Raw genomic sequence first — 24,514 nt, forward strand, 5'->3', positions numbered from 1 at the left:
TTACCTGCTAAAGGGTAAAAGGTAGGGTAGAGTGATTGTATTGTGGTAAGGTAAAAGGTAGGGTAAAGGTAGGCTCGTTGCTTTTTACACTTTACCTTACCTTGCCGAGGCCTACCAACACCGCATGAGGTCGCCTTTTCCCGGCTGTGGATAGACAAAGGGAAATACATTATTGATGTATTTAGTTGTTATCAATATGTTTAAAGAACATTTGACGATCACATTAAACAATTTTCGGGGCCAGGACTTTCGAGGAGTATTACGCTGTCATTTTCGCTCTTGCGCAATGCAAGGCATGTTCAGTGGTGAGGACCACGTGATCACAATGCTGATGGCTGAGTGGGGGTTTTTTTTTAGACAACTGACGTTTCATGCCCCCTCTTTGTAAATTCATTCGATGCGTGTATGGGGCATTTCTTACGACCATTTTCATTTTCGAGTTGAGTCGGATGCCATTCGATGCCGCTTTTCCTTCCTGTATTATGTTAAAAAATTAACCCACTTTATCTCTCCATATATAATAGAAACAATCTCTCGCTGCCTGTCACACCTCTCTCTCTCCCTCCTTCCTCCAGGCGCCCCGTGTAGAGCCGATGTCCTTTCAGAACCGGAGAAATCACCCTCCCCCCCCTCCAACCCACTCCGGACACAGAGAGGCACTTCAACTGTTTGGCAGTCGGGAGTGTCCAGCGAACGAAAGGGTCTCCCAGTGGATGTTTGCGCGTGTGTGTGTGTCTGTGGGTGTGCCATGCTGGCTTCCATAGGTGCTCGCGAACAGCACTGGCCCCAGAATTATGTTAAGCCTATGAGGGGGATCTTTGTGCCGTGCTGGTCTCCATAGGTGCTCGCTAACAGCACTTGCCCCTTCAGCCGTTTAAACGGTATATGGGGATCTTTGTCTTTGTGTGCTGTCTGGATATATGCCCGTGCCGTGTGTGCGTTGTTTGTGCGCGGGATAGTGTTGTGGTTAGCGCAGCTGCATTACGAACCCGGCGATTCCCGCTGGGCCTCACCTAGATCGACCCAGCCTTAAATGAGTAGCTGGTGCGGTGTATAAAACACACACACAAGGACCGGGAGGGACAAAGGTGACCGAGCGTGGTGCTGACCACCTCACCCCGCCATGTGACCGCGTTCAAAGATCCTCGCAAGCAGCACTTGCCCCAACAGTCTCGGAAGACTATAGGGGGGATCTTTGTCTTTGCGAGTGCGTGTGTGTGTGCAACTTTATGTGTCTCCGAGCCGTATCTAAAACGTTTTTGGGGAGTGACCGGACACAGTGGGGGGGGGGGGGGGAACTTTACCTCCTACTCACGGAATGGAGACATCTCACAGACCAAGTTCCGTTCCCCTAAGACAAAAAAGAAAGCGCCGAAGACTATTTCTGGCCAGATGTATCCTCCAAACCGTGCCAGAGGGAATCTCCTACCGGCTAGAGAAAAAGTCGCCACTGCAACGTGTTACATCCAGAAGTGGCAGCAATATCATTTACAGAGAGAAGAATACAACTAACTTTAGGGCGATGTTGACATCGGTTCAGAGCGACCTGGCTCCTCGTATCGAGGTGTCGGCGTTGCTGTTGTTGAGAGCATCGCGAAAATGTCACGGACGCTGCCGGCGGCGTTAATCTGCATCAGAATATTTATTTAAACCGAAGGAAATCCGATGACCTGTTAAGCGCTTTGTCACAGACGTCCAGATGGGGCAGGCCATGAGCACTCCCGCCTTCGTCTTGTAGCACTGTGGCCGTGTGGGTTGCGCGGGTGTCAGTCGGAGTTCACGTCGTTTGTTGCTGAGCCTATGGGGAGTATTTAAATAACGATCAAAGTAAAACTAAAATTACGACTGTTTATCCAGCCAGGAAAGTCTCAATACGTACCCTCTGGCAAGTAGGGTCCGGCTACATATGCCGCGGAGTGGTGGCGCAGTGGTTAGCGCACTTGCCAGTCACAGCTAAAATCTGTGACTTCCCCCGTCAACCCAACACGCATTGACAAACGTGGTGAAGTATGGTCAAATAACCACCAACAACACCATCGACACGGCGTCGGGTAGCCTTCATCCGGCGGTGGATTGACAAAGAGCTGCAACATTGCATTCATACCACCTGCTACATTGCAATATTTGGCCAATGCTATGAACGAGTGTTGGCTATGTGGAAGTAAACGGGAGTAGTAGGAGAAAACCCACAACACATACCAGGAGGATGGTAAACGCCGCACACATAGATGCAGGTTTTTGCCAACGAGCATGCTCAATGCCGAATATAGTTAATTTTCCCCTTCACTCTTTGCTGCGCTTTCAGCGCGTTTCACGTCTGTCCAGAAACTAGAACAAACTTCGCCCTTGTGTGTCATGACTGGATGACTCATATCTGTGAGCGGAAAGAGGCACGTGTCCTTCTAACAGACTGTTGCGTGGGTGATGCGTCTGTGTGTGCGCGCGCGTGCTTTGATGTGGCGCAACGGTTAGCACAATGTGTTTTGACCGCGGTGACCTGAGTTCGATTACCGCTCACAGCCAACATCAGTGTCGAATACCCACAACCAGTCCTGAGCCTTTTGTAGGTTGACTCGGGCCTTAAACGCGTAATCGGTGCCGAGTGTTAATGTCGCCACTAGAGAGACAAAGGCGGTCAGGCGTGGTTTAGGCTACATCACCCATTTGTGCACCGTTTGGGTCTTAATAAGTGCTCGCTAACAGGATCTATACCCCAATAGTTGATGTATTTATGGTTGACGTGAGTGGAGTGAGAGGGTGCGCTGGTGGTGTGTGCTGTTGTTGATGCTGTGTGCATGTGAAGTCGTGGGGAGCGGTGGCGCAGCGGTTAGCGCGCTGCACTACCAACCTGGCGACCCGAGTTCGATTCCCGCTCACGGTCAACACCAGTGACGATTATCTGAACCGGTCCTGTGCCTCTCCTAGGTCGACTCTGCCTCAAATTAGTACTTCATGTGGTGTGTAAACATCGTCACTGGGGAGACAAAGGCGGTCGGCCAGTCACCCCCCCCCTTCCCTCGCGTACCGTTCCGGCCTTGAAATGTGCTCGCTAATTGCACTTGCTCCAAAAGTCTGCTAAGACTACACGGGGGAGGTGGGGGGGTCATCTATGTCTTGTTTTAGTGGTGGGGTTCGTAGGTGGGTAGTCGTGAGTGCTTGTGTCTGAGCGGGGTGTGTATGCACGCAGATGCGTGTAGTTAGCTCAGCTGGGGTACGTGAAAGGGTTTGCTTAAGTGGTCTCCATGTGAGTAGGGTGAGTTGGGTGTGTACGTGGTTATTCATGGTTGACATATAAATCATGTCAGTGGTGTGTTGATACCACATATTTCTATATGTTGGGACACATCTGCGTTAACACACTAACTACAGGACACGAATCCAAGTCGTAACCGTATCACGTCTTAAGTGGTGTCATTAGGATGACTCGAAATACCCATTCGCGTAGGTTGTGGAGAGAAAATAAAAATCAACATACGTAAGCAGACAAATATCACTGCGTTTCTTACGGAAGCCTTCACCCGCACGGCCTTCGAGGATTGAATCGTTTCAGCAGCGTTGACGAGCAAACGACGTGGACCAGTATTCGGCTGCACCGACTGCGTCTCATCAGCAGAGCCAGCCTTGCTTGGCTCAACGTTCGAGTACGGATAGTTCTGTCTGTGCAGTACGGCGTGTCTGTGTGTGTGTGCGCGCCCATCTGCGGCGTGTATTTGTGTGGTGTCGCTGGTATGTAAGGACTGTGCGCATGTGGATGATAGCGCAATGTGTGTGTAATTGGAATGTGGTTTGATTCCTCTGTGCGGTGTGCGGGGATTGGTGTGATTGATGTGTGTGCGTGTCTGTCTGTGTGTGAGTGGCGTAGTGTGTGTGTGAATTGGTGGCGTGTGCACGTCGGTAGGTGTGTGTGTGCACTGCCTACACGCGTGGTACTACTGGTATGCATGTAAGTAGTCATGTACACAGTTGTGCATAGATGAGAGATAAAAAACCCCCGTATAGTCTTCCCAAGCAAACGGGGCTAGTGCTGTTAGCGAGCCCCTATGAAGGCGCACAAGGGGCTGTGTTGTTATGACTAAGAACCACGCCCGACCGCCTTTGTCTCCCCAGTGGCGATATTTTCACAGACCGCCCAGGTACTCAAATGAGGACAGATATTGGGCAGAGGGGAGGGGGGGTCAGGAGTCGTACTTTCCGGAGCGTCTTATAATCCGAATAAAACGGTCACTTGCATGAGGTCAATCGTTGCGTTTCGCACGGCATCCGACATCTGAACCCCGGGGGGGTCCCGCCACAAGGTTTAGTTGTCCGATTGGGGGGGCCCAGGCTGGCACAGCAGCCGCGGTGAAACATTATCCGGCTGGGTGCGGTCGTACAGAGCGTGCCCACTCCGTACTCGGCGAAGATGAATCATAATTGTCGAGCTGGAGTAACGCCCCCCGAGAATTTTCCTATAGGTCAGCAAAGGGGGTGGCGGGGGGTGGGGGTGTTGATGTTTGGCTGAGTGGGACGAGATGGGATTGGTTCAACTTTCGTGTTTAGCCCTCCCTAGAAATTCTCTGAACATCGCGTCCCCCAACCACACGAGCCACCCACCCTGCCGGCCTCTCTCGCCTCTACCCCCGCCACCACCACCATCACCCTCCTACCAACGCCATTCCAGAATCCCCAACCCAATCGCACCAACTAACACCCCAACCCACTCTTCTATCAGACTATCACTACCGTACACTCGGGATTATATTATCAGACGCTCCGGAAAGCAAGACGCGCCTCAAACGTGCGCAGGGTGTCAGCATCGGAAGCTCTATTTATACTGGAGGAATCCGATGAGCTATGAAGCTCTTTTCACGGATGCTCAGTAGGGGCACGAGGTCAGAACGGTACAACAACAAACAGTACACAAACACGATAGGAGTGCAACGTTTAGGAAAGGTAAACAAATCACTTAAAAATAAACAAAAAAAGTAAAAAAAAAATTAACTTACCATGTAAAGCCTACTGAAATACTAATGTGGTCACACCAAAACATACAACATACACATCTACCAGATTATAAGACCCCCCCCCCCACCCCCGAAGTTCTGTGCGGAGAATATACTAAAGCCTCCTCGAATTCAACCTTATTATTCTAATTCAGCATTTTTATTCCAATTCAGCCTTATTATCCTCGCTGTTCAGCCACCCAAACAAGCCACCCTCCCAGCCAGCCAGCCAGCCCACCACCCACGGAGCTCTTCAGTCAACCGCCCGTAGTCCCGTTTCAGTAACTCGAGCTGTCACACCAAAACCTTCACTGCTCTGAGCACCCCCCCCCCTCAACCCACTCCCTCTCCCCTCAACCCTACCCCTTCAAACCACCATCGACAACCCACACTAACTCTCCTCCCCCCCACCACCACCACCTCCTCCTCCTCCTCCACGTTCCCATGTTTTGAGCCATTCACACAAATGGCAGCCACAGCAACGGGGGCACGGCGAGTGATGTCGTGACCGCCGCCGTCTCCCGCACGCGGTGCGCTCGGTGCAGAGACTCCACGAGAAGAACACGGGGCCACTTGTGAAAGAAAGCAGCCCCCCCCCCCCCATCACCACAACAACAATCACGGAGGAGGCCACGGTGATGTTGATGTCACTGGGACATCAGCACCACCAGCAGCAGCAGAAGAGAAGTCGGAGAGAGAGAACCACATTTGCTCCAAACGCCCCCCGGTGAACAACTCGGGGCTTTACTTCGGCAAAAAACATGAACTTGACCAACGTCATCAGTCTGTCGGTGAGATGACGCACACGCACTCACACTCTCACACACACTCACGCTCACTCACACACTCGCGCACACACATACTCACACGCTCACACACACTCACACACTCACACATACTCTCACGCACACACACTCACACTCTCACGCACACTCTCACACGCACACACTCACACTCACACATTCACGCACTCTCACACACAAACACTCACACATTCACGCACACACTCACACTCTCACACACACTCTCACGCACTCACACATTCACGCACACTCTCACACACACTCTCACACACACTCTCAAACACTCACACACACACTCACACTCTCACACACACACTCACGCACACACTCTCACACACACTCACTCACGCACTCACACACACTCACACACACACTCACACTCTCACACACTCTCAAACACTCACACACACTCTCACGCACACTCACACACACTCACACTCTCACGCACTCACACACACACTCACGGACTCTCACATGAACACACTCACACATTCACGCACACTCTCACACACACTCACACACACTCACGCACTCTCACACTCACACACACTCACGCACACTCACACGCACACACACGCACTCACACACATACTCACACGCTCACACTCACTCACACACTCGCGCACACACATACTCACACGCTCACACACACTCTCACACACACTCTCTCACACACTCACACTCTCACACTCTCACACACACTCTCACGCACACTTACACACACTCACACTCTCACACACACTCACGCACACACTCACACATTCACGCACACTCTCACACACTCTCACACACACTCACACACACTCACGCACTCTCACACTCACACACACTCACGCACTCACACATAAACACAAAGATTCCCCCACACCGTATAGCCTGTACAGACTGTTGGGGCAAGTGCTACAAGCGAGCAGCCCCTGTGAAGGGACACGATGGTGTGCGGTGGTCAGCACCTCGCCCGGCCGCCTTCGTCTCCCCAGTGGCGGTGTTTAGACACTCATTTGAGGCTGAGTCGATCTAGGGGAGGCGCAGAACCGGTTCAGATATATCGTCACACACGCACGTACGAGTACATACACAGACTCATCACCCGTATAGCCTGCATGTCGACTGCTGTTGGGGGAGAGTACTGCTAGTGAACACAACATAAACATGAACGCACGTGTGCACACACGTAAACATCCACACGTCCACGCACAGAAACAAGTCCAACAACCAAAGACAAAGCTCCCCCGTGTAGCCTTAACAGACGGTTGGGGCAAGTGCTGTTAGCGAGTAGCACCTTTGTAGGCCGGCACGGCACACGAGGGGGTGGGTGGCCAGCTCCACGCCCGGCCGCCTTTGTCTCCCCACACAGACCTGTACCACACACTTCACATGTACACACAGTCCAACAACCAAACACACCCACACCTACACACACACACAGTCCAACAACCAAATACACCCACACCTACACACACACACAGCCCAACAACCAAACACACCCACACCTGCACACACACACAGCTCAACAACCAAGCACACCCACACCTACACACACACACAGCTCAACAACCAAACACACCCACACCTACACACACACACAGCTCAACAACCAAACACCCACACCTATACACACACACAGCTCAACAACCAAACACACCCACACCTGCACACACACACAGCTCAACAACCAAGCACACCCACACCTACACACACACACAGCTCAACAACCAAACACACCCACACCTGCACACACACACAGCTCAACAACCAAGCACACCCACACCTACACACACACACAGCTCAACAACCAAACACACCCACACCTACACACACACCCACACAGCTCAACAACTAAACACACCCACACCTATACACACACACAACTCAACAACCAAGCACACCCACACCTACACACACAGCTCAACAACCAAACACACCCACACCTATACACACCCACACAGCTCAACAACCAAACACACCCACGCCTACACACACACACAGCTCAACAACCAAGCACACCCACACCTACACACACAGCTCAACAACCAAACACACCCACACCTATACACACCCACACAGCTCAACAACCAAACACACCCACGCCTACACACACACACAGCTCAACACTCAAGCACACCCACACACACCCACACACAGCTCAACAACCAAACACACCCACATCTACACACACACCTACACACCCACACCTACACACACACACACAGCTCAACAACCAAACACACCCACACCTACACACACACACAACTCAACAACCAAACACACCCACACCTATACACACACACACACAGTCCAACAACCAAACACACCCACACCTACGCACACACACACGGTCCAACAACCAAGCACACCCACACCTACACACCCACACAGCTCAACAACCAAACACACCCATACCTACATACACACAGCTCAACAACCAAACACACCCATACCTACACACACACCTATACACACACACCCACACCTACACACACTCACACCTATACACACTCACACCTACACACACACCCACACCTACACACACACACCCACACCTACACACACCCACACCTACACACACTCACACCTACACACACACACCTACACACACAAGCACGCACGTGGGTGACGCGTCAATCGCTTGACGCTGTTGTCGCTAAACGACTTCTCTGTTCAGTGACCGCGAGCTTCGCGCTGTCAAATTTAATTGCCCTTTCGTTGCGTTCTTTGGGTTCAAAATACTGACGCTTGCCTGGGTTAGGCCAACCGAAGTTTGTTGTTCATTAAGTTTTTTCTTGCGTCGATGGCTAATTGTGACCGATAATAAACACACGCGCGTTGACGGCGCGTGTGTTTATTTAAGTCGTGCGGTGCGCGGAATACAGGCACCGGTGAAGCATCCGTCTGTCCGGTTTTGGATGGGTTATTATTGGAGGCAAGTCAAACGCTGGCAACTTTTATTTCCAAATAAGCGCACGCGGGTTGTCCAGATCGATAGGTGGACTGATGCTGAGATCAACACTCGCACGTCGTCTCGCTAAGCGGTCCGTTAGTGGCGTTTCTTGGTCATTCACTCTGAATCACGTCACTGGTTTCCGTAGGCCACGTGGGATCTGAGTTTAACAAGAACACCGACATTTAAATGACGCACATGTGCACGTGAAATGCAAAGATCTCCACGCAGAGCCTTGAGCAGATTGGTGGGGCAAGTGATGTTAGCGAGCACCTATGAAGCCTGGAATGGCACACGACGGGGTGGGTGACTAGGACCCACGCCCGGCCGCCTTTGTCTCCCTAGCGGCAGTGTTCACACACCACACCAGTTACTCATATGAGGCTGAGTCGATCTCGGGGAGGCCCAGACACACACATACACAAAAATACACACGTGACACACAAAAACGCGTACGCACACAGCCTAACAACCAACAAACGCTATTTAAATGTGACCAAAAATAAACTTACATCAATCATTCCAACAAAACACGTGTTAAGATGTCAAAACACCAAACTGAAACCTTTAACAAGGAATCATGTCTGCATTAACCACACTACTTGTGGTCAGAGTGCAATCAAAAGACATACGTCAGAGTATATTTTGGTACCGGCAAAGGAGGTCCCGTGATCTATCAATCATTCCGATGCGTGGCACCTGAACTTGAATCACCGCTTCGACAGATCGACTGTTGACGTAGTCGCGCTCAACGTCACCGGGGCAATGAGCGACGATTACACAGGTCAACAAAAAAAACATTTTTTTCTGGCCTGGACTTTTGCAGTTGTTTTAGACAAATTTCAGGGTGGTGATTCCAAATCTGATCTCAGATTTGCCCTATCACATCTCATTTTTATGCTATCGGCATACCCCATTTTCATTGATTTTGCCCGAAATTAACTCTGTCACTTATGATTGCAAGTTGTTGCGAGTCAGTGACTGCTTTAGTGTTAAAATATGGTGCTGTATTTTTATGATAGTGTGTTTATAATATCATTTTATGTAGATATCTACATTTATTTCATATTTTTCTTCTGCAGTTTTTATTGAAAATGCAATGTTTCATATCTCAAAAACCTGATGTGATAGACAGATTTGGAATCAGCACCCCAAAATTACCTTAAAACCGTTGGAATACCTTATGCCAGAAAAAGTGTGTTGACCAGTGTTATTAATCCGGCGGTGGCCGTAAGATAAAACGATCTTATTCTAAGCCAGACAAGCCCGAAAAATTTCACGGGGTCGGCTGCCCGTATTTTGATTTCTCCGCGTGCTTCTATTCCGTGCCTCTCCTCTGCCCACGTCCCCTTGCCCTCGCGTCTTCGTTCCACCGCATCCCGTCACCCATCTCGCATCCTCGGTCTTCCTCCGACTCATTGCCTCCCTGCTCCGGGTGGCATCTGTTGCAACTAGCTGACCCCCTCCCCCTCCCCCCATGTGTGAAAGAAAGCTTGAGAGCTCATCGGATTCCTGCTGCAGTCTAAATAAAGATTCTGATCTCCCATAGCCAGTCATCTTATTGCGTCTCCCATCGCCCTTCTAAGTGCAGAAGACAGGGGGAGGGGGAGGGGGTCTTCTATGGTCCGTAGTGGTGCCCGTCTATAAATATTCCCGATGACCGCGACGATGTTTAAAATGGGTTGGCCTGGCTGGGCGTCTCTGCTTACTGGAGCTCTGACAGTGGGTGTCGCAATAACAACAACACATTAAAGTGAGGAGGCCGCGTGGCATGATAAGGGGGCTTCACGTGCCACTTAGGAAGACACTTGAGCCACCATCGCTGGGATTTATGGGTTCAATCCAGGTTCCAGTCGCCCGTGGTGGTCAAAGCATGTTTTCAAGTGCGTCTGCATGAAACAGAAAAAAAGAACCGTACTTGTTACATTTCATTCGTTGCATAATTTCAGAATTTTCTAGCTCCGTGGATTACATATTTTGCCTTGATTGCTATGCGATGAATACTTTTAGCAGAACACGTACAAATGTGGACCACCTCGCAAATATAACATAATTGCATTATTATTATTATGGTGGAACGGTGGGCGCGGTGGTTAGGGATGAAATGTGGTCAAGCAACTCCCACGATTGAAACGACCTCAGGAGGCCTTCATCCAGCAGTGGATTGACAGAGGGCTGCAGAGTTAGTTTTAGTGCGCGTATACACACGCACATATAATTTGCGCAAATCTGGTAATTGCCTGATGATGCTGGTTGTAACATATATCAGCGAAACGTTGAAGCCATTTGTTAAACGTTGTGAGGTCGCTCTCCAACAACACAACGTCGTGGGGCTGCTGAAGCAGTAATACGTTGGCCACGATTGTTCATCACGTGACAACTTTATCAATTGGCTGTGTCGGGTGGAGGAGGGTTTACGACACACATTTTACTTACGTGGCGATCTGAGCCCTAAAAGAATCCGTTACGAAACACATACAATACTTCTGAGTACGTCTTGACACGTAATACATATTTACAGAGTTTGTGTTAATATGCACGGATACAAATACAGTAATATACACAGTATATACCAGAGGTGGGACAAAGTCATTGTTATGCAAGTCCAAGTCGAGTCTGAAGTCATCAAATTCATGACTCGAGTCTGACTCGAGTCCAAGTCACATGACTCGAGTCCACACCTCAGAGGTGGGACAAAGTCATTGTTATGCAAGTCCAAGTCGAGTCTGAAGTCATCAAATTCATGACTCGAGTCTGACTCGAGTCCAAGTCACATGACTCGAGTCCACACCTCTGGTATATACTGTCAATTCATGTGTCTGGACATGCAACCATGAAAGGCAAAGATCCCCCGTACAGCCTTAAGACTGTTCGGACAAGTGCTGTTAGCGAGCACCTCTAAAAGCCGACTCGGTGGGTGGCTAGCACCGCGCCCGTCCGCCTTTGTCTTCCGAGTGGCGATGTTTACACACCGCTACACCAGGTACTAATTTGAGGCTGAGTCGACCTAGGGGAGACCCAGGACCGGTTCAGATAATCGTCACTGAGGTCTTGACCGTTGATGGAGAAACAAACTCGGGGATGCCGGGTTCGTAGCGCGACGCGCTCCACGAACACGATGCGACGAAACGCACGTGTCACCCGTATGGTAAATGCAGGACTGCTCGACACGAGGCCGCTAACGATCGCCAAACGCTCGGTGGCTTCGGGCTCGAGAGGATGAATCCACCTGCACCCGATACCACCTGGGACTGGGCGAGCCGGGGGGGTCGGGGGGAGTTCGCAGCTTCTGCGATCCGAATCTAGGAGCCGCCGCCACCACTGCTGCTCACTGCGGTGTCGAGATCGATTTCAAAAATCGCCCTCACCATCTTCAAGATCTTCAAGATCACCGTGGACTTGCCGCTGCCTACCCACTCTCCCCCTCATCTCACTCTACTCCCATCCACGCACTCTCCTACCTTTCACCTCACTCTACTCCTCTCCACGCACTCTCCTACCTTTCACCTAAACTCTACTCCCCTCCACACGCTCTCCTACCTCTCCCCTCTCATATCACTCTACTCCCCTCCATGCACTTTCCTACCTCTCCCCTCTCATATCACTCTACTCCCCTCCATGCACTTTCCTACCTCTCCACTCTCATCTCACTCTACTCCCCTCCACACGCTCTCCTACCTCTCCCCTCTCATATCACTCTACTCCCCTCCATGCACTTTCCTACCTCTCCACTCTCATCTCACTCTACTCCCCTCCACACGCTCTCCTACCTCTCCCCTCTCATATCACTCTACTCCCCTCCATGCACTTTCCTACCTCTCCCCTCTCATCTCACTCTACTCCTCTCCACGCACTCTCCCACCTCTCCCCTCTCACCTCACTCTACACCCCTCCACACTCTCTCCTACCTATCCACTTTCATCTCACTCTACTCCCCTCCACGCACTCTCCCACCTATCATCTCATTCTACTCCCCTTCCACGCACACTCCTATATTTTCCTCTCATCCCGCTCTTACTCTCCGCTCAAACAACCGAGGCTTTCCGTCAGACCCCCGTGTCGACCTTCGTTCAGCGGGAGGTCGCTTATCCTCCTCCGCCGGAATTTCCCTTCCGCCCGGCCACCCTCGCCGTTGACTTCCTGCCCCTGCTCAAGTCCGAGTTCACGACCCTCCTTCTTTTCCTTTGCCCGCCATCTGCAAACTAAATGTAACCACGTGTTTCTTCGGTTCGGCGGTCTCGCGCTTAGACATCGCGATATGAATCCAAATCGGTTTGCTCGTATTCAATCCAGGGAGCGGTGGTACAGCGGATAGCGCGCGATACTAAAAACCCGGCCAGCCGAGTTTAATTCCGGGGCCATGGCCAGCATCAGTGGCGAGTGACACCTGAACCGATCCTGGGCCCCTGCCTTCACCAACCCACCGTGACCCAGTGCGATGAATCGTCCCCGCGTGCCTGTGCGTGTCTCTCAGGACGACGTAGCGAGCGCCGACGGAGAGAGCGGATCGCTGGTAGGGCTGGGCTCCTCCGGATGGGTACGCGTCAACAGCGGGGGGCAAAGCCCCCCTTCGCTCCTTCTGGCCGTGCAGAGCCCAGGTGAGCCGTCATCATCATCACGATCCATGAGCAAATATCCCGTAAGGTGTCCACTGCACGTTTCGTCGTTTGTTTCCGCTTTCCACGAATTTATTTTGCCAACATGCTCCAGTAGTGGCCACATCGTTCTGGCACCAATCTCTTACCACGTCGTTGTCAAGCCTAGGCGAGTGCCCCCCCCCCCCCCCCATCGATCTCCAACTCATCTCCACCCCCACCTTGCTCCACATCGTTCCTCCTCTCATTCCTCATCCGCCCTCCCGGGAATTCACGATTCCATTGCCGAGCTGCCTACGGCAACATCGCCCAGAGTGCGCCTGGTCTCGGCGGTTCTGCAAAGATAAGCTAAGCAGGGCGCTGAGCCTGGTTAGCTCTCGGCTTGAAAGTTTGCCGAGCTATGCCAGGTCTCGTTTGATTGGCCTCCGGGGTGGCCACGAGATGCCAGCAAGGCAATGGATTCTTGAATTCATTGTTGTGAACCTTTGAGTTGCTACCTCCTCGTACGTGTGTGTGTGTGTTTTTTTTTCCCTCCGGGTACTCCGGTGTCATTCCACACGAAACCAAAATGCTCAGTGTACAGAGCAGCGCGGTTGGAGATGGGCCCTGGTGCAAGGAATGAAATGAGCCTGCTCCCCACACTATCTGTCCAATTTCCCCCAACTTTGAAGCCGGTGCCTGGGCTTCTCTGTACCGTGGGCCCAGGGGGCAGTTGCACCGCCTACACACTCAATATAGCTACGCCACTGCAAACACTCATCAATGGAATTGGGCAGTGATTGATGAATCTCGATGGATCTCGAGTGAAATTCCATGAATCTAAAGAGCACATTCATTCGATCATCCGCATCCTTTATTTGTAATCGGGTTAGGGCCCCGTGAGACTAAACATTCCTATTCAAGAGAACCCCGAGGGTTAAACAAGTGCAGCCTTATATTATAAAATAAAAGCAGAAAGAAAAGAGACTTCAGAGTAACAGGAAACGGAGGCACACACACACAAATCACATGACTCAAATGTCCACGATTAAATACGAATATCCATACTTGGCGTAAGTATTTCTTTAAAATATTTTTTACAACACTTAGATTCACAAACATCGACAAAGATGAGATGCAAAACAAACTCAAGAAAATAATTGAAAATAATTCGTATGAGGACGACCTGGGTACAGCGTTGCTTCTATACATTCGTGCATATCTACTTGGGTCTAGAATAGCGGCTTGGGTGACTGGAAACTCTGACATGTCTGTTATATAAAGACAAAGATCCACTCTTCATTCTGTTAAGGCGAATACAGCGAGCACCCATTAAGACCAGCAGAGCTGACAAGGGGGTGGTGTGGCCAGCACCACGGCCAGCCACACGAATCACCAGATTTCGTAGTGCATTGTGCTAACCGTTGCGCCACTACTCCCCCCGCCCTCCACACACACAGTGTGCACGCATACACTAAGGCAGTTGCTGCAGTGTGTAGCTATGCCACAGAGGAATGTTCATCTTGACCTCTGCAGGAAATTATAATGAAATTGCTAACATTTGGCCGCTTTAAATAGCAATGTCTAGCGGCTGTGCATGAGTGGTGGCGGGCAGTTGTGGGAACGTATACATGAAAGCTGGACCGCATATTTGTCAAAATATACACCTCAATGGGCCACTTCACGAAGGCAGGAGGGCGGGCGGGCGGCAGGACATGCAGCAGGGTGGTGCAGTGCCTCGACACAAGATGCGCCTAGGTTCAATTCCTGACTCGAGCGCTTATCTGCCAGGAGTTGATATGTTCTCCTCCTGTTCAGCTTGGGGATTTGTTTTCCTTCTTCTGGATTCTCCACCGGCCTCCCATAGCGAGAAAGAAAACTAACATTTCATCTATGCTGATGATATATCTGCCGGTGATATTGCTGCTGCTGCTGATGATGATGGTGGTGATAATGATAATATGGTAATGATATTTAACAAGTCGTGATGATGATTACCTTTAATATATTATGTTGATGTTGGGAATGCCATTCATAAGGTATTATGGTAATGATTGCATGTAATGCAATGAAGATGATTGTGATAACATTTCAAAGACGACGATAATGATGTATGATGATGACAAGTAGACCCGATTCAAACTTATATTCTAACAATCGGAATGCTTAATTCCCAACCACCGTCTGCGCGTTATTCCCACCACACTGTGCAATTAATCCACAATTTGTGGTTGTTTATCTTCATAATGCGATAGCATCTCACGATGATGCACTGAAATAAAAGTGAGCATATTTATTTTGTAGAGAGAGTGAGAGGCAGTCAGTGATGGGCAGACGAAGAATAAAAAAGGTCTTGAGCCTAAATTTGAATATGGGCAGGGAGTCGACGATGGCTGGGGGAAGGCACGAACATGAGCAAAAACAACTATTCAGGAAAAACAAACACCAATTCTGATCTTTCATGCACGGGTAGTTTTACTTAAAGGCTGCCGCAGTATTGTGTGCAATCCCAGCAATCACGCTTCCCCCTCCCCCCCCCGTTAAACTGTTTCAGGGCATTGACCTCGGCAGACATCCCAGGATTTCCCCAGGAGCCCTAAATTCTGCAAGAAAGTGGCTGTGCAGATGACTGACAAAAAATTTCAAATAAATACACATTTATGAAATCGCTTTTTGCTTTCGGTGACTCCGAAGCGATGCATACTATATACCTGATAAGTAAATTATGTCATTGCGTGATTTATTTCTTATGCCGAGTGTAAAATGGGATCACTGATATTTGTTAACCAACTGATCTGTTTTAAGTCTGTTCGGGGTTTAGAGTCGGGGGGAGAGAGACGAGAGTTTATAGAGTTGGGAAGTGTCGATTGAGCAATGTCCATTCTTTAGTTCGCGATACGTTCGTCTGTGTGCAGCAACACTGACTGGTCTATGTTGTATCCAATGTATTCATGTAGCACCTGCAGTCACTAGCGGCCACTACGTTGATCACAACGCGAAAAGGTTCATGAATCTACGGTTACCTGTTTCTCCATCGAATCGCAGCCCCGATTTGTGACCATTCATCGAATCGCCAGAGAGGTTGGTCTGATCGTTACAGCGTTAATTTGGAGTCAAATGAAACTAATGATGGGCTTTTCGATTTAAAGCTTTCGTGACTGCAGGGATTCATCTTCTTGGTTCTTTCGGTAAAATCACGTAGAAGGGAAATAATAAAATAATAAAAATAAACCATAATAAAATAAATGTATTTTATTATTTCCCTTCTACGTGACTTTACCGAAAGAACCAAGAAGATAATGATGGGCTGCCAATTTCAACTGTTGTATGCAGCTCTGGTGAACGTGTAAACGCGGAACCTCTGAGATTAATGAGTCCCCATAAATAGTCCAGGTGCGGTTATTCTCGGTCTTTTTTTCCTGGCACGATGAAACGCCCAAATACACCCAGACAGACTTTAGGCGACCACCGGTGGAACCACCCCAACTTTCTTCACTCCTTTTTTTGTTTCTTTCGCCGTTGTGGCGGGTTTTGTTTTTAAACCCCGGACAGGGTTGTCCCGTGACCGAGCGGAGCAAATTGGCCGTGATCTCCGGCGGCACTTATCACGAGACGCTAACGGGAAGAGGTGCCCCGTGTAAACACTGCGGTCTGTCACGAGCGGCTCGACACAAATGTAGAGCCATCTTATAAATAGATTTGCATCTGCCTTGCTCGTGAGGCCAGCGTTGGCTCCGGCTTACGCCCACCGTGCTCCTGCCCCCCTCCCCTCGTCTCTATCTCTCGTCCACTGCTCTCACTCCCAAGCTTCCCAGCCGCAACACACACCGACACACTCACCTAGCCACCCACCAACTCACAAATGAACGCAGCCACCCACCAACTCACGCACTCACCCTGCCATCATCCATCCACCGAACCACCCATCCAAGAACCCAACCGTTTCGCCACACATCCAAAAACCCACCCATCTTAGCACACACCCAACTACTCACTCATCTAACCACCCAACAACCCACACAGCCACAACCCCACTTAGCCACCCACCCACCAAACTAACCATCGACCCACTCAATTATCCACCCAACCAACCACCCAACAACCCACACAACCACAACCCCACTTAGCCACCCACCCACCAAACTAACCATCGACCCACTCAATTATCCACCCATCTGTAAAGTAGGAGCCGACACCAGATTGCAGGGGTCTCGTCCTTTATTCTTTTCCTTCCATCCACACCTGTCCCCCAGCCGTCCCAATCTCGTTCCCGCCAAAGGCCCCCTCTTCCCGCCCGTTCTCTCCTTATATCTCTTCGATCACCCCTCCCACTAACCCATCTATTGGTGGGAATCCTTCCCCTGACACCCCTACATCACCCCCCCCCCCCGGAGAAAAAAATAACCGTCCTCGGTTCTGCCTCCCCCATGGACCATTTAAATCTCCCCATGCCTCCCCCCACTGACAGTGACGACAGCCCTTACCCCCCCCACAACCATACAATGCAACATAACACAACGAAATCAATTGCGCGGCCTGCCCAGGTCTCCAGCCAGCATCCCGTAACAGCCCGGACATCCACAGGCAGCAGATGACCGTGGCGGCCCCCTCCTTCGAAGGCCCTCTCGTCGCGGTCCCTGGTTCGGTGGTGCTGGTGTCGCCTTGCCCGGCGCCGCTGTCTCTCCGGCCCCCGCTCGTGCCGCCGCTCCGTCAGGCCTCACATGGGGTGCTGTAGGTGACAAGGGAACACAGGGCACCGAACCCCCTGCCGGTCGGTGCGTGGTGGTCGGCGACCTTGGCCTGGGTAGGGATGATGATGATGTTGGCAGTGATGTTGGTGGTGATGTTGGTGAAGATGACGGTGGAGAGATGTATGGCTTAAGGCGGGTGGGGTGTACAAACCATCGTCGCTTACCCAGTTGGACCTGGACGCACTGCGGTCGGAGTGCTTTAATGACCTCGACCGGCCCTTTCCAGGGTCGGTGCAGCTTTGGTGAGAGGCCAACCGGCACCTGAGGACAGTGTAGCCATGCCTGGTCCCCGACTTTGAAGGGCTTGGCTGTCACTGTCCTCTCCCGTATCCGTACATTACTCTCTTGGCTCGTGGCCGATGCGGCCTCGGCTGCTTGGCGGGCCTCTCTCAAATAAATGAGGGAGGTCTTTAGTGCCTTCGGCCATGCGTCGGCTCTTGCGGGAATGTCCGTCAACTGCACCTCAATAGGCGGAACGGGATCCCGTCCGTACATCAGGAAAAACGGCGAGAACCCCGTCGCCGCGTGTGGGGCCACCCTGTACGCCGCTAAGACAGATGGAATGTGGAGGTCCCAGTCGGAATGGTTTTCGTCCACCACTTGGGACAGCATGGCCGCTATGGTGCGGTTAAGCCGCTCTACCATCCCATCGGTCTGGGGATGATACGGAGATGTTCGGACCTTTTTAGTGCCCAGGATAGAGCAGACGTCCTTCAATAGCTGTGAGGAGAAATTCCTGCCCTGATCCGTGAGCAACCGCTCCGGTGCCCCCTTATCAAGGACATAGCCTCCCACGAAGGCATCGGCGATGGTCTGTGCCGTTTGGTCCGGGAGGGCCCACGCCATCGGCCACCTCGTGCAGTACTCGACTCCGACCAACAGGTATTTATTTCCCCGTGGCGTGACCGGCAGTGGTCCCAGGATGTCCAACGCAACCAATTCGTTGACCCTGGTCACCGTGATGGGCTGTAGGGGCGCCCGGCTTACCCGGGGTGGCGGCTTTCGCCGCGCACATTCGACGCAGGTAGCGACCCATCGATGCACATCAGCGGTCATACCTGGCCAAAAGTACCGACTCTGTAATGTGTACAGTGTCTTCCGCCCCGCCAGGTGCAGCAGCTGGCGGCCGTGTACGTCCATAACCAATTGTTGACGCAGCGACTCCGGAACTACCAGGCATCGTCGGCGCCCTGTCGGGTCCCATCGCATGAGGAGGTCCTCCCATACGATGTACTCCTCCCCCCCTGCCTCTGCTGAGGCGCGTAGCGTTCGCAGTGGGGCTTCCTCCAGCTGTAGCCGTCGCCAATCGTCCAAGGTCAGCCCCAGGTCGTGGTCGGTCAGCTGGACCTCACCCTGTGCGTCCTCCGCCGTGCGTACGGGAGCGATGACTGTCCCCTCCGGCCTCGCCTCCTTGCAGCGTGCCCCGCCTGTGGTGCATGCACAAGGGCCCTGGGGCGCCAGTCGGGACAATGCGTCTGCGTTGGCATGTCTGGTCCCTTTGCGATGCACTACTTGGTACCTGTACTCCTGCAGGCGCTCTATCCATCTGGCCAGCTGGCCCGAAGGCTGGTCGATGCGGAGCGAATACTGCAAGGCCGCGTGGTCAGTGCGGACCGTAAATTTGCGACCATACAGGTAGGGTCGAAATTGCTGCACGAAGTGAACGACTGCCAGGAGTTCCCTACGTGTGACGCAGTAGCGCTGCTCCGCTGATGAAAGCACGCGACTACCATAGGCGATAACCACCTCGCGACCCTGCTGGACTTGCGACAAAACACTGCCGATGCCCACATCGCTGGCGTCCGTGTCCAGGATAAAGGGGAGGCCAAAATCCGGAAAAGCCAATGGTGGTGCATCTGTCAGACGTGAGCGCAGCTGCTGGAATGCCTCTTCCTCCAGAGGGCCCCAATAAAACCTCTGGTTCTTCGCCGTCAACACGTGCAAGGGCTTGGCAATGGTTGCGAAGTTGGGTACGAACCGGCGGTAATAAGAAACGAAACCCACAAACCGGCGTACCTCTGGAACCGTTGTGGGAACAGCCCAGGCCCTCACGCAGGCCGTCTTTTCCGGGTCTGTAGCCACTCCAGACTCACTGACGACGTGGCCCAAGTAGCGTACCGACGACTGCATAAGGTGGCACTTCGACGGCTTGAGCTTCAAGTTCGCGTTCCGGAACCGCAGGAATACCTGACGTAATCGGTCAATGTGTTCCTCGAATGATCGGCTGAAGACAATGACGTCATCCAGGTAGATGAGGCACGTTTCCCATTGGAGGCCTGCTAAGGCCAACTCCATTATGCGTTGGAACGTCGCCGGCGCAGTCTGGAGGCCCATAGGCAGGCAGTTGAACTCGAACAGGCCCTGTGGTGTCCGGAACGCTGTTTTAGGCCGGGAGTCCGCGTCTAGTGGGACCTGCCAGAACCCGGACAATAAATCCAGCGTACTGAAAAATTTTGCTCCCGCCAGTGCATCCAATGAGTCGTCAATACGTGGTAGGGGATATGCGTCGGCCAGCGTGACGGCATTGAGGCGTCGGAAGTCCACACAGAATCTCAGTGACCCGTCTGACTTCTTGACTAGGACCACCGGTGCCCCCCAGGGACTCGAGGATGGAGAAATTATGTCGGCCCGCAGCATCTCCTGCACCGCTTGTTGAATGTGCCCTTTTTCCATTGGGCTCATTCTATATGTGTTTTGGCGCAGGGGTGCGGCATCTCCCGTGTTAATGTGGTGCTGCGACAGATTTGTGCGCCCTAGGTCGAACGGTCCCCGGCTGAACACGTCCGAGAACTCATGCAATAATGAGTGCAGCTGCTGTTTCTGGTCGGGCGGCAATCCCGGCTCAGGCCCCGCCAGCTGGTCCATCCACGATTCGGCCCCTCTGTCCTCGGACTGGCTGATGCTGCCTACAAGCTCGGGCTTTGTCCCTGGGGCTCCTAGTGACAAGGGACTAACGTGGGCCAGAACTGTTCCCTCCTGCACCGTCGCTGTTCTATCGGAGATGTTCAGCACCTGAATGAACAGATGCTGGTTCCTCTGTACAATAGTTTCGGCCCCCACCAGCGCATGGCGATCCATGGCAGCTGATGCCGGAGACACCAGGATGGGTGAGTCTGGTCGGGCTGTCACGAGGGGAGACCGATATTGCAGCGGAATCAGCATCTGGGCTGCCGGGGGAATGGAGACAGACTTACTGACCAGAGCCTGCACGTAGGGTACTCCCCGGCTGGCTCCCTCCGCCTTTAGGAAATGGAGATGCGTTCCCTGGACTTCCACCCGCCCATTGGCCAGATCGATTTTCATTGGCATCCGCCTCAGAAAGTCCGTCCCCAACAGGCAGGGTACGGGCAATGTTGCGGAGACAAGGATGGGTCCTGCTACCGAAAGCTGCCCAATCTGTATCGGGGCTTCAACCTGGCCCAGGAAGCCCATGCTGCCTCCATTTGCTGCAATGAACGTTGTCTTGACGGGGACTAAAGGTCGGATTTTATCCGGCAGCATCTCGTGCATGGTGCTCGAGATGATCGTGGCTGATGCCCCCGTATCAACCAAGATACGTGCCGACACTCCCGCGATTTCACCGACCAGGACCGAGGTTCCTGACGTGGCCGCTACCACCCGCCTTGCCAGCTTCCTCCATTGTGTGGCTGAGTCCGGCCACTGACCAGGCGGCGTCTCGTTATCCTGTGGTGCATGGTGAAATGATGGGGGATGGATGTGAATGGACTGAAGATGGGGTTCCTCCCTTTGGAGTGCGTCGCAGCAGGGTGAACGCGCCCTTGTTACATAGTGTGGGCTTACCCCTGGGTTGCGGGCTGGGCTCTCTGTGTGGTGCAAATTGCCCCCCTTTGGTGACGTAGGATGGGCCCCCCTTGTGGTGTGGGGGGCCCCCCCCATTGTAGGGGGCAGTGGGGACTGGGGGGTGGGCCTTCCCGTGAGCCCCTCCCTTCTCCCCTCCCTTCCCTTTGTCACGGGGGCGTGGTCCCCCTGGTTCCGTCTCAATCTGCCGCAAAGCGGTGGTGAGGCAGCCCGTGGAACTGCTTCAGGGCGCACTGTCAATCTTGTGGGCTGCCTCCGCCCCCGGGCCGTTGCCCCTGGCAACTCGCCGGCGTCGCAGGCAATTGGTGACGTCACGCCCGCCGGCGACGTCACGCTCGCCCGCGACGTCACGCCCGCCCGCGACGTCACGCCCGCCCGCGACGTCACGCCCGCCCGCGACGTCACGCCCGCCCGCGACGTCACGCCCGCCCGGGACGTCACGCCCGCCCGCGACGTCACGCCCGCCGGTGAAACCACGCCCGCCCGCGACGTCACCTCCGCCCGCGACGTCACCTCCGCCCGCGACGTCACGTCCGCCCGCGACGTCCCTTCCGGCCCCGGCGCGACTCCCGACGCGGTCTCCGGCCCCGGCGCGACTCCCGACGCGGTCTCCGGCCCCGGCGCGATCCCCGACGTGGTCCACGGCCCCGGCGCAATTCCCGGCGCGATCCGCGACACCACTCCTGGCCGCGACGTCACTCCCGGATGCAACGTCACGTCCGTTCGCGACGCCACTCCGGGTCGCGACGCCACCCCTGGTCGCGACGCAATCCCAGGCCCCGGCGCTATCCCCGGCGCGATTCCCTTCCCCCGACCCGGACAATGGGGACCGGGGAACGACACTGACGGCGCCCACCCCGAGGAGACTCCCGGTAAGTTCGCGGCGTCGGAATTATAATTGCTCGGCCCGACCGAGAGGCCGGGCGGGAAGGCGTCACTCGCCTGGATCCTGTCGGCGTTCGGCCCCGGCGGGTTCCAGGTAACGTTGGCGGCCTCCGGCTCTGTGCGGCACCCCCTCGCCACATGCCCCTCTCGACCACAACGGTGGCAGACCCACGGGGCGTTCCGTCGGGGGGGCTCGGCGCGATGTTGTAGAGGCGGCTGCCAGCGACGCGGCGGTTGGTCGCGCCCCTGGTCCCTCTGCTCCGCCAGTCCCCGGATCGCCGCGTACACCTCCCGTAGCGATGGCTCCGTCTCAGACGTCGGGGGTCCGTCCCCAGCTGCTCCACAGGCAGCCTGTGGCGACGGTGCAGGTTCGGCGGTTGGTGTCGCTGGACCCAGTAGTGCCGCGGCAACGGCTCGGCTGTTCCCCCCCGCCGCGCCAGCTACCGGGCCCACGGGTGGCGCCCGGCCCATGACCTGCTCGTGGGCTTGGATGGTCCGGGCAGCCCACAGCGAGGTGCGTTCCCCCGGCGTCACCACGGGCATTACAACGCCGGCGCGGCAAGCGTAGGCGATGAGGTGCTCGACCACGAGATCCTCGAGCGCTTCTTCAGCCAGGCGAGGGAAAGCTCTCCTCGCCAACACGAGCAGTGCACCCCTGTAGGATAAAGGGGATTCTTTAGCCCCTCGCTGGCGATCCTGGAACCGTTTAAAGGCCCCTTCCGCCGGGCAATAGATCTCCCCCAAAGCCTCGTAGGCCGCCTGTAGCGTGGTCTTGCTGTGCGAGGGAAGGGAGGTGTAAGAGGCGAGTGCTTCCTTGCCCAGAACGGATGGCAGCGCTCGTAGTGCCTCTTCGTCTGTCCACTCGAGAGCGTGGAAGGCAGCCTCGAATCGGCGGACAAACTCCTCCCAGTCTTCTTCCTCAGCCACGAACTTGTCGACGGGCCCCAGCCGACGCGGCCGTCCGGCCACCTGCTCTCCGTGTTGGGTGGTTAGCCCTGGGGGTTTTGGCGGGACCGGCGGCGGCTGGCGTGACGAGGTTGGTTGCCCGGCCGGCTGGTCGGCCTCCGGGTCCCGTGGCCTCTCCTCCCGTAGTACGCGTGGGGGTGGGGGTCCCGGTGCTGGCGGGTCCCCCATAGGGAGCCTCTGTAGGAGCTCCTGGAGTGCCCTCTCCACGCGGGCCATGCGGTCCTCCATGGTGTCCTCCAGGCGATCCGGGCCCCCTGCTGCTGCTTCTGATAGCAGGCCCCCTTGTTGCCCGGGATGGGAAGGATCCCCGGCCCCTGCTTCCTCCTCCCTTGGCTCTTTCCCGCGGGGATTTTTCTTTGTAGCCATGAGATCCCACCGCTGCCACCAGATGTAAAGTAGGAGCCGACACCAGATTGCAGGGGTCTCGTCCTTTATTCTTTTCCTTCCATCCACACCTGTCCCCCAGCCGTCCCAATCTCGTTCCCGCCAAAGGCCCCCTCTTCCCGCCCGTTCTCTCCTTATATCTCTTCGATCACCCCTCCCACTAACCCATCTATTGGTGGGAATCCTTCCCCTGACACCCCTACACATCCATCCACCAAACCAACCACCCAACAACCCACACAGCCACAAACCCACTTAGACACCCACCCAACTAACCATCGACCCACTCAACTATCCATCCACCCACCCACGTGCCCCCCCACAACCAACCCACCCGCACGCAGTCACGCCCAGCCACCAAAATAGCCTGAACGTAAGCAGGTCACTGTGTGCGTTCGGAGGCCCGTGT

The 24,514-nt window shown here is 53.8% G+C and overlaps 2 protein-coding genes across 3 annotated transcripts in view; one reads left to right on the forward strand and one right to left on the reverse strand.

Annotated features, from left to right (window-relative positions):
- Positions 1-5,404: 5,404 nt before the first annotated feature.
- Positions 5,405-24,514, forward strand: part of LOC133351369 (receptor-type tyrosine-protein phosphatase O-like) — a 48,981-nt gene continuing 29,871 nt past the window's right edge. For both annotated transcript variants that reach the window (XM_061566512.1, XM_061566513.1), the window contains exons 1-2: positions 5,405-5,773; positions 13,201-13,324. In XM_061566512.1, the coding sequence (XP_061422496.1) occupies positions 5,744-5,773; positions 13,201-13,324 (154 nt within the window). In that variant the 5' untranslated portion in view covers positions 5,405-5,743. The remainder of the gene's footprint in view (positions 5,774-13,200; positions 13,325-24,514) is intronic.
- LOC133351453 (uncharacterized) lies at positions 17,768-24,212 on the reverse strand. The gene is made up of 2 exons (XM_061566678.1): positions 22,813-24,212; positions 17,768-18,029 (listed from the first exon to the last, which is right to left on the reverse strand). Exons 1-2 carry the CDS (start codon positions 24,085-24,087, stop codon positions 18,018-18,020), a joined length of 1,287 nt encoding a protein of 428 aa, XP_061422662.1. The 5' UTR covers positions 24,088-24,212; the 3' UTR covers positions 17,768-18,017.

This window comes from Lethenteron reissneri, chromosome 37 (assembly GCF_015708825.2).
Source record: "Lethenteron reissneri isolate LAM-NWPU_2019-01 chromosome 37, ASM1570882v1, whole genome shotgun sequence".
NCBI lineage: Eukaryota > Metazoa > Chordata > Hyperoartia > Petromyzontiformes > Petromyzontidae > Lethenteron > Lethenteron reissneri.

Coding starts and splice junctions, on each gene's coding strand:
- LOC133351453 (XM_061566678.1), bottom strand. CDS start 24,087: ATGGCTACAAAGAAAAATCCCCGCGGGAAAGAGCCAAGGGAGGAGGAA.